The following is a 19,625-nucleotide window of genomic DNA, read 5'->3' on the forward strand; positions in this document are numbered from 1 at the left end:
TATGAAACAATAAAGAGGCATTATACTTTCTGATTTCAAAACATATTAAAAGCTACAATAACAATGTGGTACTGACACAAAGACAGATAAGTAGATGAAAGAACAGAATAAAGAACCCTAAAATGAACCCTTCTGTATATGATCAAACGATCTTCTACAAAGTTGTCATGTGCAAACAATAGAAAAAAAATACCTTCAAAAATGATGTTGAAACGTGGATACCAACACTAATAAAATAAAGTTGGATGATTTCCTTGAAGTATATATAAAAACATTTTAAACAAAACACGTAAGACAGAAAAAAGGAACTAACAAATCTTTTAAAAAGAAATATGGAAAAAAGACACGACACTGGTCTTGGCACCATTTTCTTAGATACAACCTTAAATGCATGAACAACAAAGAACAGAAAAATTTAACTACACTATACCTCAAAATTTGTGTACATCAAAGAAAACATTCAATAGAGAGACAATGCCTCCTAGAAAATGAGTGAAAGTATTTGTAAATCACATGTGGTATTAATATTCATAATATATAAACAACTTTTAAAACTGACAATAAAGTTGAATAATCTGATTTGGAAATGTACAAATAACTGAACTAAATTTTTACCAAAACTATACACAAATGGGAAGAAGCATTTAAAAAGACACAAAATTACAATTTGTAGAGAAATGCATAAAAATCACAATGAAAAACAAAATCACCTCACACCCATTTCGAATGGCTACTATAAATTTTATAAAAACACAAAATCTGTTGATGATGCAATAAAAATAAAACCAGCCGGGCTCGGTGGCTCAAGCCTGTAATCCCAGCACTTTGGGAGGCCGAGACGGGCCGATCACGAGGTCAGGAGATTGAGACCATCCTGGCTAACATGGTGAAAACCCGTCTCTACTAAAAAAAAAATACAAAAAACTAGCCGGGCGAGGTGGTGGGCGCCTGTAGTCCCAGCCACTCGGGAGGCTGAGGCAGGAGAATGGCGTGAACCTGGGAGGCGGAGCTTGCAGTGAGCTGAGATCTGGCCACTGCACTCCAGCCTGGGCAACAGAGCGAGACTCCATCTCAAAAAAATAAATAAATAAATAAAATAAAATAAAATAAAATAAAACCAGCCAGGTACAGTGGCTCACATCTTTAATCCCAGTGCTTTGGGAGGTTGAGACAGGTGAATCACCATAGGTCAGTTCGAGATCAGTCTGGCCAACACGGCAAAACCCCATCTCTACTAAAAAGACAAAAATTAGCCAGACATAGTGATGGGTGCCTGTAATCTCAGCTACTCCTGAGGCTGAGGCAGGAGAACTGTTTGAACCTGGCACACAAGAACAAATCACTGCACTTCAGTCTAGGTGACAGAGCGAGACTCCATCTCAAAATAATAATAATAATAATAAATTACCAATTAAAAAAAAAACCCTATGTTGACTGTTGGTGGAAAACAAGGAGGTCGAGGCTGGCAGATCACCTGAGGTCGGAAGTTCGAGACTAGCCTGATCAACATGGAATAACTCCATCTCTACTAAAAATACAAAATTAGCCAGGCATGGTGGCCCATGCCTGTAATCCCAGCTACTCAGAGAGCTGAGGCAGAAGGATCGCTTGAACCTGGGGTGCAGAGGTTGCAGTGAACCGAGATCACGCCATTGACTCCAGCCTGGGCAACGAGAGCAAAACTTTGTCTCAAAAAAAAAAAAAATTATAAATGTTTCTCAAAGAATTAAAAATGAAATTATCCAATACAAAAAAATCTCATTTATGAATCTATATTCATAACAGAAAATGCAGGACCTGAGTAACATATATGAATATCCATATTTTTTGTATCAGTATGCACAAAAGCCAAAAGGTTGAAGAAACTTAGATGTCCCTTGATTTATAAATACATCAAAAGACGTAACATATACCTACAATGTAATATTATTCAGCCTTCAAATAGAAAATCTTGCCTCATTTTAAGATAAATTTTGAGAATATTATGTCACCAGAAATTAGCAAGTAACGAAATTATGGATACCATATGACTCAACTTATCTGAGGTATCTTAAGTAGTCACACTCATAAAATCAGCAAGTAAAAGGGTGTTTGTCAAGGGCTGAAAACGGCAAAATGAGCACTTGTTACTTAATGTGTATTTAGTTTCACATATGTAAAATTTCTAGAAGTTTTTTGAATAACAATGTATATATTTTTATCATATCTGAAATGTACAATTGTTTTTTTTTTTTTTAAAGACAGAGTCTCACTTTGTTACCCAAGCTGAAGTACAGTGGTGCAATTATGGCTCACTGTAGACTCTAACTTCAAAGCTCATGTAATCCCTCCCCCTCAATCTCCCAAAAAGCTTGTACCATGGGTGCACACCACCATGCCTGGCTATTTTTTAAAATTACTTGTACAGAGGGAATCTCCATGTGTTGCCCAGACCAGTCTCATACTTTGGCCTCAATCAATCCACCTGTCTTGGCCTCCCAAAATCCTGGGATTGCAGATGTGAGTCACCACCATGTCTGAAGTGTACACTTCAATAGATTTAAGTTGGTAAATTTTATGTTACGTGTTTTTACAACACTAACATTAAAAAAAAAAAAAACTGAAAAAAATACAGCATTATAAACCTTTTTAAAAACTACCTTCGAATTACAAAAGTGTTTCTTTCATACAAAGAAAATATATTTTCATCATTAAACACATGGTGAAAATAGACTATTTCCATGATTACTTGCTTAGAGAAGATAAAACAACCATTAAAAATTAGCTGAAAAATAATATATACAAGATAAGCTTTAACCAAAATTGGGGTCATATTTATAAACACACACAGACACACACACACACACATATATATAATAGGATTGTGATAGACATTTGGTGATTGATCTTTTTTTTTTTTTTGAGATGGAGTCTTGTTCTGTCTCCCAGGCTGGAGAGCAGCGGTGCAATCTGGCTCACTGCAACCTCCACTTCCCAGGTTTAAGTGATTCTCCTGCTTCAGCCTTCCGAGTAGCTGGGACTACAGGCACACACCACCGTGTTAGGCTAATTTTTTGTAGCCAGGAGGGTCTCATCTCCCGACCTTGTGATCCGCCTGCCTCAGCCTCTCGAAGTGCTAGGATTGCAGGTGTGACCCACTGTGCCCGGCCAGTGATTTTGAGGGAAGAGAGAGACCCTCTCACACTGTTTTATATTGTTTTATACTCAGTACCTGTTTTAAGAAAAAAAAACAAGGAGGTGAAACCAAAGGCAGTCAGCCTGGCACCAGGCACCAGACCCAAAACCAGACCCAAAATCAGGCCTGGGCCTGCCTGGCTTAAACCTAGTAGTTAAAAATCAACTCATGACTTAGCAACCGATGTTATCCATAGATTCCAGACATTGTATGGAAAAGCATTATGAAACTCCCTGCTCTGTTCTGTTTCACTCTGACTATCGGTGCATGAAGCACTGTGATTACTCAACCAATCACGACCCTTTCATGTGAAATCTTTAGTGTTGTGAGCCCTTAAAAGGGACAGAAACTGTGCACTCGGGGAGCTCAGATTTTAAGATGGTAGCTGCCTGATGCTCCCAGCTGAATAAAGCCCTTCCTTCTACAACTCGGTGTCTGAGGGGTTTTGTCTGTGGCTCATCCTGCTACATCTCTTGGTTCCCTGACTGGGAAGCAAGGTGACTGATGGACGGCCGAGAAAGTCCCTTAGGCGGCTTAGGCCTGCCCTGTGGAGCATCCCTGCGGGGGGTCCAGCCAGCCTGAGTGACACGATCCAAAGAGTGCTCCCGGGTAGGCAATTGCCCCGGTGGAACGCCTCGCCAGAGCAGTGCGTAGCAGGCCCCCATGGAGGATTAACACAGTGGCTGAACGCCAGGAAGGAACTGGCACTTGGAATCCGGACATCTGAAACTTGGTAAGACTAGTCTTTGGAACTTGTCCACTCCACCTGAGTGGAAGCATGGCCTGATCACCCACAGCGTGCCTGCATTGGCACTTTTGTTCTGGTTTTGACTTGACTTGAATTGCATGATACTTCGGTTTTAGTTCTGACTTGGCTTGAATCTCTGGATACTCTAGTTTTGGTTTCGCTTTTAGTTTGGTACAAACTGTAAAGGGGTGTGTGTGTGTGCCCTCTTTACCTGTTCTTTGTTTTATGGTGAGTGTGTGGTGTGAGCATGATATTTTGTCTTGAGAAAACATGGATCAGGCACAAAGTAAGCCCACCCCATTAGGGACTATGTTAAAGAATTTCAAGAAAGGATTCAAAGGAGACTATGGAATCACTATGACTCCAGGAAAACTTAGAACTTTGTGTGAAACAGACTGGCCAGCATTAGATGTAGGTTGGCCATCAGAAGGAAGCCTAGACAGGTCTCTAGTTTCAAAGGTATGGCACAAAGTAACTGGCAAGCCAGGACACCCAGATCAATTCCCATATATAGATTCCTGGTTACATTCCTGGTTACAGCTAGTTTTAAATCCCCCACAGTGGTTAAGGGGACAGGCAGCAGCAGTACTAGTAGCAAAGGGAGAGTTAGTTAAGGAACATTCTCGCTCCACCCACTGAGGGAAGCCGGCACCTAAAGTTCTGTCTGACCCAGAGCCCAAGGACTCATGGCAGGAGATGGCACCAACAGTGCCCCCCACTTATCAAGCGGAGAGGCCCCGTTCTCCTGAGCTCACAACCCCCAGACTACCCAGAGTAGACAAGAAGGGAAGTGAAGCTGCAGGAGAAACTCCTCCCTTGGCAGCTCGCTTATGGCCCAAGGCTGGAATCCAAATGCCCCTGCGAGAGCAGTGATATACTGGCATAGATGAGGACGGACACATGGTGGAATGGCATGCCTTTGTATATCACCCTTTCACCTCTGCTGACCTCCTCAATTGGAAAAATAACACTCCATCTTACACTGATTATCAATTAAACAATTATCCAGACTCATAATCCTACTTGGGCTGATTGCCACCAGCTACTCATGAAACATAGATGAAAGGTGAAGGGTGCTCCAGGCAGCAACTAAATGGCTAGAGGAGCACACATGAAAGGCGATGAGTGCTCCAGGCGGGAATTAAATGGCTAGAGGAGCATGTCCCAGCCAATTACCAAAATCCCCAGGAATACTTAAACATTCAAAAGGCCACCAATGTAAATAAAGTTTCTGAAGTCATCCAAGGAAAGGAGGAAAGCCCAGCCCAGTTCTGTGAAAGACTGTATGAGGCCTATCGTATGTACACTCCTTTCGATCTGGACAGTCCTGAAAATCAGCATATGATTAACATGGCCTTAGTTAGTCAGAGCGCAGAAGATATCCAGAGAAAATTGCAAAAACAGGCTGGGTTTGCAGGAATGAATGCCTCGTAGTTACTAGAGATAGCTAATCAAGCATTTGTAAATAGAGATGCAACAAGCTGCCGAGACAGCTGCAAGGAGGGCGAACGCCAGGCCAGATGAAATGTTGATTTGCTGGCAGCGGCAATTAGAGGAATTCTCCCGAAAGGGCAGGGAAAGGGGGGTTCTGGGAGGAATGCCCAGTCCAATCGCTCACGTCTGCAGCATAACCAATGTGCCTACTGTAAAAAAAATAGGACATTGGGCCGGGCGCGGTGGCTCAAGCCTGTAATCCCAGCACTTTGGGAGGCCGAGACGGGCGGATCACGAGGTCAGGAGATCAAGACCATCCTGGCTAACACGGTGAAACCCCGTCTCTACTAAAAATACAAAAAAAAACTAGCCGGGCGAGGTGGCGGGCGCCTGTAGTCCCAGCTACTCGGGAGGCTGAGGCAGGAGAATGGCGTGAACCCGGGAGGCGGAGCTTGCAGTAAGCTGAGATCCGGCCACTGCACTCCAGCCCAGGCCACACAGCGAGACTCCATCTCAAAAAAAAAAAAAAAAAAAAAAAATAGGACATTGGAAACATAAATGTCCGCAACTAAAGGAAAAGCAGGGTGATGCAGAGCAAAAGATCTCAGACAAAGATGAAGGGACTTTGTTCAATCTGGCTGAAGGGCTACTAGACTGAAGGGGACTGGGCTCAAACGTCCCCAAGGAGCCCATGGTCAGGATGAAAATAGGTGGCAAGGACATTAAGTTTCTGATCAATACTAGAGCCGAACACTCAGTAGTAACCACCCCAGTGACCCCCTTATCTAAAAAGACCATTGATATAATTGGAGCAACAGGTGTCTCTGCCAAGCAGGCTTTCTGCCTGCCGTGGACCTGCTCGGTGGGAGGACATAAAGTGACTCATCAATTTCTGTATATGCCTGACTGCCCCTTGCCTTTGTTGGGAAGAGACTTGCTTAGCAAGCTGAGAATCATCATTTGCTTTACAAAACAGGGTTCTTTACAGCTGAAGTTACCGGAAACAGGAGTCATCATGGCCCTTACAGTCCCCCGGGGAGGAAGAATGGAGACTTTTTCTAACCGAGCCAGGTCAGGAAATAAAACCAACTCTAGCTAAGCGATGGCCCTGAGTATGGGCAGAGGACAATCCTCCAGGGCTGGCAATCAATTAAGCCCCGTACTGATAGAAGTCAAGCCTGGGGCCCAGCCAATCAGACAAAAGCGGTACTCAGTTCCCAGGAAAGCCCTTAAAGGAATACAGACTCATCTTAGACGCTTAAAAGCCTTTGGAATTATAGTTCCTTGCCAGTCTCCAAGAAACAACCCCCTCCTACCTGTCCCCAAACCAGGGACCAAAGAATATAGACTCGAACAGGACTTATGCTTGGTAAACCAAGCTACAGTGACTCTGTACCCAACAGTTCCTAACCCTTACACACTGTTAGGATTGCCACCGGCTGAGGACGGCTGGTTTACTTGCCTGGACTTGAAAGGTGCCTTCTTTAGCATCAGACTAGCTCCTGAGAGCCAAAAGCTATTTGCCTTTCAGTGGGAAGATCCGGGGTCAGGTGTCACCACTCAGTACACTTGGACTCGGCTTCCCCAAGGGTTCAAAAACTCCCCCATCTTTGGGGAGGCGTTGGCTCGAGACCTCCAGAAGTTTCCTGCTAAAGACCTAGGCTGCGTCCTGCTCCAGTACGTGGATGACCTTCTCCTAGGACAGTCCACGGCAGTTGTGTGTGCAAAAGGGACGGATGCCCTGCTTCGGCACCTGGAGGAGTGTGGGTATAAGGTGTCCTAGAAGAAAGCTCAGATCTGCAGACAGCAGGTACACTACCTGGGATTCACTATTCGAAAAGGGGAGCGCAGCCTAGGGTCAGAAAGAAAGCAGATCATCTGCAGTCTACTGGAACCTAAAACCAGAAGGCAAGTAAGAATTTTTAGGAGCTGTGGGGTTTTGCAGATTATGGCTCCCAAACTTTGCGGTGCTAGCCAAACCGTTGTATGGGGTTACAAAGGGAGGCGATTGAGAGCCCTTTGAATGGGGGCCTCTACAACAGCAAGCCTTTTGTAAGTTAAAAGAAAAACTTATGTCAGCCCCAGCTCTAAAACTACCAGATTTGACAAAGCCCTTCACGCTCTATGTGTCAGAAAGAGAAAAAATTGAAGTAGGAGTTTTAACTCAAACTGTGGGGCCCTGGCCAAGACCAGTGGCCTACCTCTCAAAACAACTAGATGGGGTTTCTAAAGGCTGGCCTCCATGTCTAAGAGCCTTGGCGGCAACGGCCCTGTTAGCACAAGAAGTGGAAAAGCTAACCCTTGGACAAAACCTAAATATAAAAGCCCCCCATGCGGTGGTAACTCTGATGAATACCAAAGGACACCATTGGCTAACAAATGCTAGATTAACTAAGGACCAAGTCTTGTTATGTGAAAACCCCTGCATAACTACTGTAGTCTGTAACACTTTAAATCCTGCCACCTTGCTCCCAGTATCCGACGGCCCTGTTGAACATAACTGTGTAGAGGTGTTGGACTCCTGATATGCTTTTCTAACCCTTCAAGTACATGGAGCATTATATAAAGAAAAAGGCCTGTTAAATTCTGGGGAAAAGGACATAAAATATCAATAAGAAATTCTACAATTATTAGAAGCAGTGTGGAAACCCCAAAAGGTGGCAGTCATGCACTGCAGGGGACACCAGTGAGTTTCCACCTCGGTGAGCCAAGGAAACTCCCAAGCAGACACAGAGGCACGAAAAGCAGCATCAACTCCTTACCAGGCACCAGTCATAGCCCCACTACTCCCTCAAACGCTTGATCTGGTGCCTCTAAAGAGGAAAAAGATTTTCTTCAGGCAGAGAGAGGACAAACAATAAAGGAAGGATGGATAAAGTTACCAGATGAAGAAGAATAGCTGTGCCACAGCTGCTAGGAGCCACAGTTGTGCTGGCTGTACATGAAACTACCCATTTAGGCCAAGGATCACTTGAAAAGCTGTTAGGCCAGTATTTCTACATCTCACACTTGCCAGCTCTTGCTAAAACAGTAGCGCAGCAATACGTTACCCGTTGACAGCACAATGCAAAGCAAGGCCCCTCTGTGCCTCCTGGCATACAAGCCTACGGAGCGGCTCCTTTTGAAGATCTTCAAGTGGACTTCACAGAGATGCCTAAATGTGGAGGTAACAAGTATTTACTGGTTCTAGTGTGTACTTACTCTGGGTGGGTGGAGGCTTATCCAACACAAACTGAAAAAGCTCGTGAAGTAACCCACGTGCCTCTTTGAGATCTCATCCCTAGATTTGGACTGCCTCTACGAATTGGCTCAGATAATGGGCCGGCATTTGTGGTTGACTTGGTACAGAAGATGGCAACAAGTAGCTGAAGATATAAAAATATAACAAAACTGGCACATGTACCCGTGCAAGTGTGGCACAGATTTAATCCGGGAGCCATGTTTGGAAATTGGTTCGTGGCAATAGGAGGATTTAAAACTCTTACAATAGGAGTAATAATAGTAATAGGAACCTGCTTACTGCTCCCTTGTTTGCTACCTGTACTTCTCCAAATGATAAAAAGCTTCGTCGCTACCTTAGTTCACCAGAATGCTTCAGCACGAACATACTATATGAATCACTATCAGTCTATTGCACAGGAAGACAAAACTAGTGAGAATGAAAGTGAGAACTCCCACTAACAAAATGAGTGAAAGTCTCAAAGGGGTAAATGAGGGAAGAGAGAGACCCTCTCACACTGTTTTATATTGTTTTATACTCAGTACCTGTTTTAAGAAAAAAAAACAAGGAAGTGAAACCAAAGGCTGGCAGCCCGGCACTAGGCACCAGACCCGAAACCAGGCATGGGCCAGCCTGGCCCAAACCTAGTGGTTAAAAATCAGCTTATGACTTAGCAACCTATGTTATCCATAGATTCCAGACATTGTATGGAAAAACACTGTGAAACTCCCTGCTCTGTTCTGTTTCACGTTGACTACCGGTGCATGAAGCCCCTGTCACACACCCCCTAGATTAATCAATCACAACCCTTTCATGTAAAATCTTTAGTGTTGTGAGCCCTTAAAAGGGACAGAAATTGTGCATTTGGGGAGCTTAGATTTTAAGACGGTAGCTTCCTGATGCTCCCAGCTGAATAAAGCCCTTCCTTCTACAACTTGGTGTCTGAGGCTCGTCCTGCTACAATTTATCTCTTAATTAAATCCCACATTGACTTAAAGCATACAGAATTGAAAATTGTCTGAAATTACAATACACAGGTAAAACCAAAAAACACAATAAACTGATTTTAAGAAACCTACACTGAAGAAATACACTAATATGTAACTGGAAAACAATAATAAGAGAAATGTTTACCCATAAAATCTGGTATGCAAGGCCAGGCACAGTGGCTCACGCCTGTAATCCCAGCACTTTCGGAGGCCAAGGCAGGTGGATCACCTGAGGTCAGAAATTCAAGACCAGCCTGACCAATATGATGAAACCCCGTCTCTACTAAAAATACAAAAATTAGCCGGGCATGATGGCAAATGCCTATAATCCCAGCTACTCAGTCCTGAGACAGGAGAATCGCTGGAACCTGGAGGGGCGGAGGCTGCAGTGAGTCAAGATCATGCAACTGCACTTTAGCCTGGGCAAAAAGAGCAAAACTCCGTTTAAAGAAAAAAAAAATCTGGTATGTAACACTGATGCACCATTAAAGAAGAATTTGTTTAGATAACTACAATATTTGACTGTAGCTTTGTACTTCTGAATCATTGGCATGAACTGTACAGCAGTAAAATTTTAGAGAAAACACAGTATAATCATAAATACAAGATTCTGATAAAATTTTAATAAACATTTAAAAGAAACTACAGATAATTTTTATATTTTAAGTAGATGCTATACTTACAAAAAATGAAACTGCTGTAATCCAACTCTAGAGGCAAAACTGAATTACATATTTTTTATATATATATTTATATATGGCAAAATACGGTTAGAGCCTCTGATATATAAAACAAATATCTGGGAATAAATTATATTATTTAGATATAGGGTAGAAAAGTAGGTACAAATCCTATCATTCTCTTTTACCTACAGCAAACTTAAATTTATAAGTAACTATATTAGTAAATATGGAGTGCTTACTAATTATCTAATTTACTTCAGACATAACATGTAAATTCTAGTATAACTGTCCTAAATGTCTGAATCCAAAATTACAGACAAATTTGGAAATAAAAAATAGAAACTGGGCCAGGCACGGTGGCTCATGCCTATAATCCCAGCATTTTGAAAGGCAGAGATGGGTGGATCATTTGAGGTCAGAAGTTTTAGACCAATCTTACCAACATGGTGAAAGCCCATCTCTACTTAAAATACAAAAAAATTAGCCAGGTGTGATGGGGGACACCTGTAACCTCAGCTACTTGGGAGGCTGAGGCAGGAGAATCAGTTGAAACTGGGAAGTGGAGATTGCAATGAGCTGAGATTGTGCCATTGCACTCCAGCCTGGGCGACAGAGCGAGACTCTGACTCAAAAAAAAAAAAAAAAGAAAAAGAAAATAGAAACTAAAAACTAAAAATGTATAGGGAGAGTAACAACAGTAAGATGGAAAAATAAAAGGTGCCCTATTTGCTTATCACTGTAGAGCAAGAAAATTTGTCAGCCATCCTAGACAAAAATGCCTTTATGAGAGCCAGGCATCATGGCTCACACTTGAAATGACAGCTATATGGTACATTGAGGTAGGAGAATTGCTTCAGGCGAGGATTTTAAGATCAGGCTGGGTTATGTAGCAAGACCCCCTCTCAAAAATAATTTCCTTTAAAAGAGTTTTGAGATCCAGGGAGGCAGTTGTAAAACTCTCATAAAGCCCAAGATTAAGGAGTGTTCTTTTTCAGAAGGCAGGCTCTCATTCAGGTGGCAAACTACAGGACCCTTGTTCTTAACTACAGGCCAGAAAATGGCCCACCCAGCTTGGTCCCACAGAAAATTCTGAACTTACTCTGTAACCATCCCAAACTGCTTCCAGCCACAGTCTGGGAGAGGTCCTGTTCTTCAAAAGGCCTGGAGGAAGATACTGGTTTATAGCCATGCAGACCTTTACTGTGGACCCTGAAGCAGTTCAGTGACTGTTCCAGCTCCCTAAGCCATGGTTTATGGCCAGTTCTGCCTAATTAGAAACCCACACAGTTACCTAGGGAAATCCTCTCTGATACTCAGTGAAAGCCACACTCATCCACATCCTAATATAAAGCCCACCATATGCAGACCCGACTGCAAAAACCTGCCCTAGTGTCTGCCCTACAGACGAAAGTCCTGAAGGATATTTACTCTGTTCAAAAATAAAATGGAAATTACAACTACCCAAGCTCCTTGTAACAAGCCAACTAAAGGTGGACCTAGTGCAGACCCACCAGCCTTGTGACCAAGCTATGACCCCTCTCCACTACAGGCCAGGCATGGTGGCTCATGCCTGTAATCCCAACAATTTGGGAGGCTGAGGCAGACAGATCACCTGAGGTCAGGAGTTTGAGACCAATCTGGCCAAACACGGTGAAATCCTGTCTCTACTAAAAACACAAAAATTAGCCAGGTGTGGTGGCACGCGCCTGTAATCCCATCTACTTGGGAGACTGAGACAGGAGGCAGAGGTTGCAGTGAGCCAAGATCGTGCCACTGCACTCCAGCCTGGGCGACAGAGCAAGACTGTCTTTTTAAAAAAAAAAAAAAAAAAAAAAAAAAGCCATGGTATCCAAAGTGATCTATAAATTTAATAAACTTTCTATCAAAATTTCTAGTGGGATTTTTTTTCACAGTAATGCAGTAATGGACAATGCAATTCTAAAATATACATGGAACTAGAATAAACTTTGAACAAAGCAAACTTGAGGAAAAAGAACAAAGCAAAGAAACATCATAATTCATAATTTCAAATTATTTAAAGGCTACAGTAATAAAACAGGATGAATTGTGCAGAAAATATACAAAGAAATCCAATGGAACAGAAAGCACTTCTCACGTATTTCAGACATGAAGCAAAGAAATAACTTAAAAAATAGTTTAATATAGAGTTTCTCAAAAGCATACAGATACTTGTGTGTCCCCCAAAAGAATGGAAAAGTAGTCAGACTGTGCAGTCTCTTAAATGTCATGAAGAGGACTTTGGCTCTCATGGCAAACTTGAAGGAAGATCACCAAAGGGAAATAAGAATCCTGAGAGAATTTAAAAGCATAAGACAGAAGATGCCCCTATGTGAAAGCAAAATGAAAAAACTCAGGCTTCCCAGAAATTGTTTCCTTTGGAACACAGCTTCCCAAGTCACATTTTAAGGACTGGCTTTCCCCTTAACTTTTGGACCTATCATCTGTGTTTGTTGTATTCACTTTCACCTACCTGAGGGTTTGGCTACCATTTCATGTCTCCTCATAGGCTCCCAAGGCTCTTTTTCTTGCTCCAGACAGGTGATCAGGTCTGGTTTAGAGACAGCAATACCTGTTTGAATAAAAAATAAATTACATGAATCTTGCTCATATTCTCCAATTATTAACCTAGCAATGTGTCCGGTATGAAGGGTGTGATAGAATATCCTAAACATTAATCCCAAAATACTAATTTTTCTTTGGAGATGGAGTCTCAATCTGTCACCAAGGTTGGAGTACAGTGGTGCGATCTCGGCTCACTGCAATCTCCATCTCCGGGGTTCAAGCAATTCCAATGCCTCAGCCTCCCAAGTAGCTGGGATTACAGGTGTGTGCCACTATGCCTGATCAATTTTTGTATTTTTAGTAGAGACAGGGTTTTGCCATATTGGTCAGGTTGGTCTCAAACTCCTGACCTCAGGGTGATCCGCCTTCCTTGGACTCCCAAAGTGCTGGGATTACAGGTATGAGCCACCGTACCTGGCCCCAAAATACTAATTATTAACAAAAATTTCTTTTTGTTTGAGACAGAGTCTCACTCTGTTGCCCAGACTGGAGTGCAGTGGCACAATCTCGGCTCACTGCAACCTCCACTTCCCGGGTTCAAGCCATTCTCCTGCCTCAGGCTCCTGAGTAGCTGGGATTACCGGCATGAACCACCACACCTGGCTAATTTTTGCATTTTTAGTAAAGATGGGGTTTTGCCATGTTGGTCAGGATGATCTCAAACTCCTGACCTCAGGTGATCTGCCTGCCTCGGCCTCCCAGAGTACTGGGATTACAGGAGTGAGGTACCATGCCTGGCCATTAACAAAAATTTCTAAATATTTAGAAAATATCTTATTTTGTATTTCACTACCTGGTAATACTGAATCAAAAATTAGTGTTGGCAATTAGATTTTAAGTTATGGGCAAAAATATTTTATGCCACTTAATTTCTGGAATTACTACTATTCTGGAGTGAAAGATACAGATCAGCTCAGAAATGTGGAAAGTTCAGGTCAAGATGAAATATCTTGAAAAAAATTATTTAGTGCACCAACAAATCCCCCCAGTTTTTTTGAAAACAGGAAACTCTGAAACTCATGTATGCAAAGTACAAATTACCAAAAAACAGTCTACAGAAAAAAAAAAATGAAAGATTTAGGGTGTATTAGGAATTGAGTATTGAAGTTATGCTTACCCAGGAAGACCAGGTTTCTGTAGTTCTCTAACATCACATTTCTATATAAATTCTGCTGTGCAGTGTCCAGGCATTGCCACTCCTCCAGACAGAATTCTATGGCCACATCCATAAATGTCAATGGTCCCTAAAAAAAACACACACACACAAACACACACATTTACCAAGTGGCCACATGCAGAATTTATAATTTGACTCAAGGTAAAACGAGAGAGTAAAGAGAACAGGTTCTGACTTATAGAAGACACTGAAATTATCCAATAAAATAATTCTCTACATGGAAATATTCTCCAATGCATTCTCTACCCCTGAGAAAAGAAAGTGGCATAAGATCCACAATATCAGTGTATATATAATACTTTTCTGGATGATAAACTATAAAACTGAGGGCATAAACACAAACATGTAAATTTTTGAGTTCTCAATTTCCATCATACAGAATCAGTTGCGAATATTTTTCAGATAAAGACATGTTGAGTTAGAAGGGACCTTTAAAATATTAAGGTGTACAATAAACTGAGGATCCTGTTAATGCAGATTATTTTTTCAGAAGATCTAGAATAAAGTCTGAGTTTCTAAGTTTCTAACAAAGTCACCAGTAATGCCAATGATTTTGGCCCAAAAAGACTATTTGTCAAACATCCAGTAAGTGGAAAAGTCTGTGTTTTTTTCTAGTTTTTCTGGCCAGTAAACAAAGAGCTTTCATTTTCAAAAGACAGATAAATGCAAAGAAAACCTAAGAAAGAAGAGCAGCTGCCAGATTAAATGTGATGGTTTACGTACATCAGTTGCATAAAGATTCTTAAAAATATGGCCGGACGTGGTGGCTCACACCTGTAATCACAGCACTTTGGGAGGCTGAGGCAGGTGGATCATCTGAGCTCAGGAGTTCAAGACCACCTGGCCAATATAGTGAAATTCCGTCTTTACTAAAAATATAAAAAATTAGCTGGGCGTGGTGGCAGGCGCCTGTAATCCCAGCTACTAAGGAGGCTGAAGCAGGAGCATCCCTAGAATCCAGGAGGTGGAGGTTGCAGGGAGCCGAGATTGTGCCATTGCACTCCAGCCTGGGCAAAAGAGCAAAACTCCGTCTCAAAAAAAAAAAAAAAAAAGAAAAAACAGTTGATAATGTGAATTAGGGAGAAGAAGGTGGCATTTGTGAATGTCAGAAAAAAAGGAAAATTTAGTTTTCTTTTTTTTTTTTCCAGAGGGAGTTGCACTCTGTGGCCCAGGCTGGAGTACTATGCAATCTCGACTCACTGCAAACTCCGCCTCCGGAGATCAAGCGATTCTCCTGCCTCCCAAGTAGCTGCGATTACAGGCGCCCGTCACCACAACTGGCTGATTTTTTGTTTTGTTTGTGTTTTTTGAGACGGAGTCTCGCTCTGTTGCCCAGGCTGGAGTGCAGTGGCGCAATCTGGGCTCACTGCAACTTCCGCCTCCTGGGTTCAAGACATTCTCCTGCCTCAGCCTCTCGAGTACCTGAGACTACAGGCACGCACCACCCAGCTAATTTTTGTATTTTTAGTAGAGACGGGGTTTCACTGTTAGCCAGGCTGGTCTCGAACTCCTCACCTCGTGATCCACCCGCCTCAGCCTCCCAAAGTGCTGGGATTACAGACGTGAGCCACTGTGCCCAGACTGAAAATTTAGTATTTTACTCAAACCCATTAGGCTGCAGGAATAGGGAGTTGGGTGTAGACTTCAGACCCTGCTTGAAACATATGAGAAAAATGCAGAGGAAAATCACTCTTCTGTGGAGTGTAAAAATAATTACGTGGCAGGTAATTAGACTGAGATCGCGCTAATGTCAAGGTTTCTACCTTATAAAAATCTAACTCAAATGTGTATTTTGTAAATTACTACACTGAGGAAAACAAAATTCAGGCTTAAACAACTATAAACTGCCAATTAACCCGAAATTTCCACCTTATATATATATAATCAGGAAATTTCCACCTTAATCATTCAAACTAAAAAACTATATAACTCTACCTAACAAATTATTGAATTTGGTTTTCTTCATCATGCACCTTCTAAAAGTCTTTCCTGGCCGAGCGCAGTGGCTCACGCCTGTAATCCTAGCACTTCAGGAGGCCGAGGCGGGCGGACTGCCGAGCTCAGGAGTTGGAGACCAGCCTGGGCAACACTGTGAAATCCAGTCTCTACTGAAATAGAAAAAATCAGCCCAGCATTGTGCTGCGCGCCTGTAGTTCCAAGCTACTCAGGAGGCTGAAGCAGGAGAATCGCTTGAACCCGGAAGAGGGAGGCTGCAGTGACCCCAGATCGCATCACTGCACTCCAGCCTGGACGACAGACCAAGACTCCGTCTCAAAAAAAAAAAAAAAAAAAAAAGTCTTTCCTTCATTCTCCATGGACCACGAACTACAAACCATTGCTGGGTGCTCTACAGTCTTAAATTACTCTTTGATTAAATTATTTAATATTTTTGTGGTGACTTATGTGTGTGTGTATATATGTTTTTGAGACAGAGTCTCACCACAATGCCCAGGCTGGAGTGCAATGGAGCGATCTCGGCTCACTACATACTCCGCCTCCTGGGTTCCAGCTGTTCTTCTGTCTCAGCCTCCCGAGTAGCTGGGATTACAAGCGCGCGCCACTACGCCCAGCTAATTTTTGTATTTTCGGTAAAGACGGGGTTCACCATATTGGCCAGGCTGCTCTCAAATTCCTGACCTGGTCATCCGCCCGCCTGGGCCTCCCAAAGTGCTAGGATTAAAGGCGGGACCCACTGCGCCCGGCCGACTCTCCTAAGTTTCTAATAGACGAAAAAATGGACTGGAAACGCCACGGACCAAAGCTCTTACTATTCATGAAACTGCATCACCAGTCAGGATTCTCCCCTGACTACCCTCCCGTGGTCCCCGCACAATCTGGGAGAGACGCCGCGTTGCGGCTGCGGAGCTGCCCACAGAGGGCTCCAGGCCGGGACACAGTCACTGCGCAGGGAAGAGACAGGACGCCCGGGCCCGGCTGTCAGCGCAGCCGCCATCTTACGACTGAAGGGAACTGAGACTGAGCTGGGCAAGAACTCCGGCAGCGCAGATTGTGGAGCTGACTGCAGGGAGGCCTCAGTCGCGCCACGGCCCCTTCCCCCTCTCAGGATGTCGGACCCGGCACTCACCATTTCTAGGCTTCTGGAGGGTCCTGGCGTCTTTAGCTGTGGATCCCCCAATACCTGCAGGTCACAGGGCCCCAGAGGATCGGCCCCTAGGAGCAGAGGACACAGAAGAGTGAAGACGAAACACGGAGCTCCGACTGCACCCAGAGACAAAGGCCCCGCCACATCCCGGAAGCCGCCCTGTCCGCTCCTGCCTCCTGCCTGATTGGACGGTTTCCAGCCCAGCGTCCCTGATTGGATAACTTCTAAGGTCCTGCCCCCTCAAACCCTGAGTGAAAGAAGACGTGATCAGACGCTGGACTGAATGAAGAAAGAGTGACAGCCTAGGCTGCAGCCTTTTCAGGCAGGGCTTCCTCCCTGAGCTGAGCAGGCCCACCCCAGAGGGTATTTGCTTTTAACCTTGTGTATAAGGTCATACGCACTTATAAATAATATACTATATGGCTACTAAAAAATGAAAATAATTGTTTTTAAATTTCAGCTTTTATGACCTTCCTGGCTTCTGGTCCTTTGAGTAGGAAGCATTACAAACATTGAATATTTTATTATTTATTCTCTGTGGGTTTTTTGTTTTTTTTCTTTTTCTTGAAAGGGAGTCTCTGTTACCCAGGCTGGAGTGCAGTGGCATGACTGCAGCTCACTGCAGCCTCAGCAATCCAGGCTGGAGCAACCTGGGACGACTGGCAGGTGCCCCCATGTTCAGCTAATTTGTTATTATATTTTTATTTGTAGAGATGAAGCCTCACTGTGTAGTCCAAACTGGTCTCAAACTCTTGGGCTCAATGAATCCTACAAACTCAGCCTCCCAAAGTACTGGGATTATAGGCATGAACCATCACATTCAGACTGAGTTTTTATTTTTATATCAAAAATTTTTTTAAAGCATTGAGGTCCATTAATAGAATTCAAGGAAATGTTATGCATATTTTTAAAAAATAAATTAAAAAGCACATGCAAAAAGAGAAAGAAAATTTTAAAAAACCTAAGTATTATATAGGTAATATTACCAGAAAGAGAAAAGTTTAGATTTCCTGACTTTTAAGTTGCAGTATGCTAATGGAATATTCTTAGTGGACAGTATTCTATTTTCATAAGAAATTCAAAAACAGATAATTTCCAGGTTTTAGAAACTGATGCAAAACATAAAAATATAGAAAATCTCTAACGTCTTCCCATGATATAGTATTACTTGAAATATAAACTGGGCAAACTCAGCAAAAGACAATTTAATCTCAAGTTTCAAAATAGGTACAGAAGTTCTAATAGAATAAATGGAATCCAGAATTTTATTAAATAATGTTGGTATGTATATGTATTGTGAGCATAAATGTAACTGAAGATGAAAAATCTGTTGTTTTAATTACATAAAAAGGTTAAAAAGTGACCATTCTCTGTGATTTTGAAAGCAGGAATTGTCTAGACAGATGTGTATTTGCATCTACATTTGCCTATACTTACATTTATATATCTATTCTTTTTTCTTTTTTTTGAGACAGAGTCTTGCTCTGCCAGCCAGGCTGGAGTGCAGTGGCACGATCTTGGCTCACTGTAACCTCTGCCTCCTGGGTTCAAGTGATTCTCCTGACTCAGCCTTCCGAGTAGCTGGGACTACAGGCACATGCCCCCATGCCCAGCTAATTTTTTATATTTTTAGTAGAGACAGGGTTTCACCCTGTTAGCCAGGATGGTCTGGATCTCCTGACCTGGTGAACTGCCCACCTCGGCCTCCCAAAGCGCTGGGATTACAGGTTTGAGCCACCGCACCCGGCAGCTTTTAAACATTTTAGGAAAGCATGAGACATCAATCAATATGTATAAGATGTATATTGGTTTGATCCAGTAATGAAGGACAACTTGAGGTGGGGGATTCCAAGTCATAAGTAAGTAAGAGATAAAAGGCTGGATTCTTTTGAGTCCTTGATAAGCATTCAACTGAATACACAATTTAGTCTGGCTCAGTGAATCTACATATCTAAATTAACAACAGTGCAGAGGAAGCAATTGGATGTGCATTTGTCTCAGGCCAGGCTCAGAGAAATGACTTTTGAGTTCTGTCTGTAGTTTGTTCTCAAGGAATTTCCTTGTTGATTAATTGTAAAGAAGGTATGTAGCTTTTTTTATCTTTGTAGCTATCTTATTTAGAAATAAAATGGGAGGCAGGTTTGCCTGACATAGTTCCCAGCTTGACTTTTCTAGTGGCTTAGTAATTTTGGCATCAAGAGATTTATCTTCCTGGCCGGGCGCGGTGGCTCAAGCCTGTAATCCCAGCACTTTGGGAGGCCGAGACGGGCGGATCACGAGGTCAGGAGATCGAGACCATCCTGGCTAACATGGTGAAACCCCGTCTCTACTAAAAAAAATACAAAAAACTAGCCGGGCGAGGTGGCGGGCACCTGTAGTCCCAGCTACTCGGGAGGCTGAGGCAGGAGAATGGCGTAAACCCAGGAGGCGGAGCTTGCAGTGAGCTGAGATCCGGCCACTGCACTCCAGCCTGGGCCACAGAGCGAGACTCCGTCTCAAAAAAAAAAAAAAAA

General features: G+C 42.9%; 1 protein-coding gene and 1 pseudogene across 1 annotated transcript in view; one reads left to right on the plus strand and one right to left on the minus strand.

Annotated features, from left to right (window-relative positions):
- Positions 1–19,625, plus strand: part of LOC112611883 — a 272,327-nt pseudogene that overhangs the window by 197,551 nt on the left and 55,151 nt on the right.
- LOC112612816 (zinc finger protein 43-like) overlaps positions 1–19,625 on the minus strand; it is a 108,532-nt gene that overhangs the window by 72,992 nt on the left and 15,915 nt on the right. Inside the window, 2 exon segments of the mRNA XM_025367746.1 lie at positions 12,741–12,839; positions 13,950–14,076. Coding sequence (XP_025223531.1) covers positions 12,741–12,839; positions 13,950–14,076 — 226 coding nt within the window.

The sequence above is a fragment of the Theropithecus gelada genome, chromosome 19, assembly GCF_003255815.1.
Source record: "Theropithecus gelada isolate Dixy chromosome 19, Tgel_1.0, whole genome shotgun sequence".
In the NCBI taxonomy this organism is placed as follows: Eukaryota; Metazoa; Chordata; class Mammalia; order Primates; family Cercopithecidae; genus Theropithecus; species Theropithecus gelada.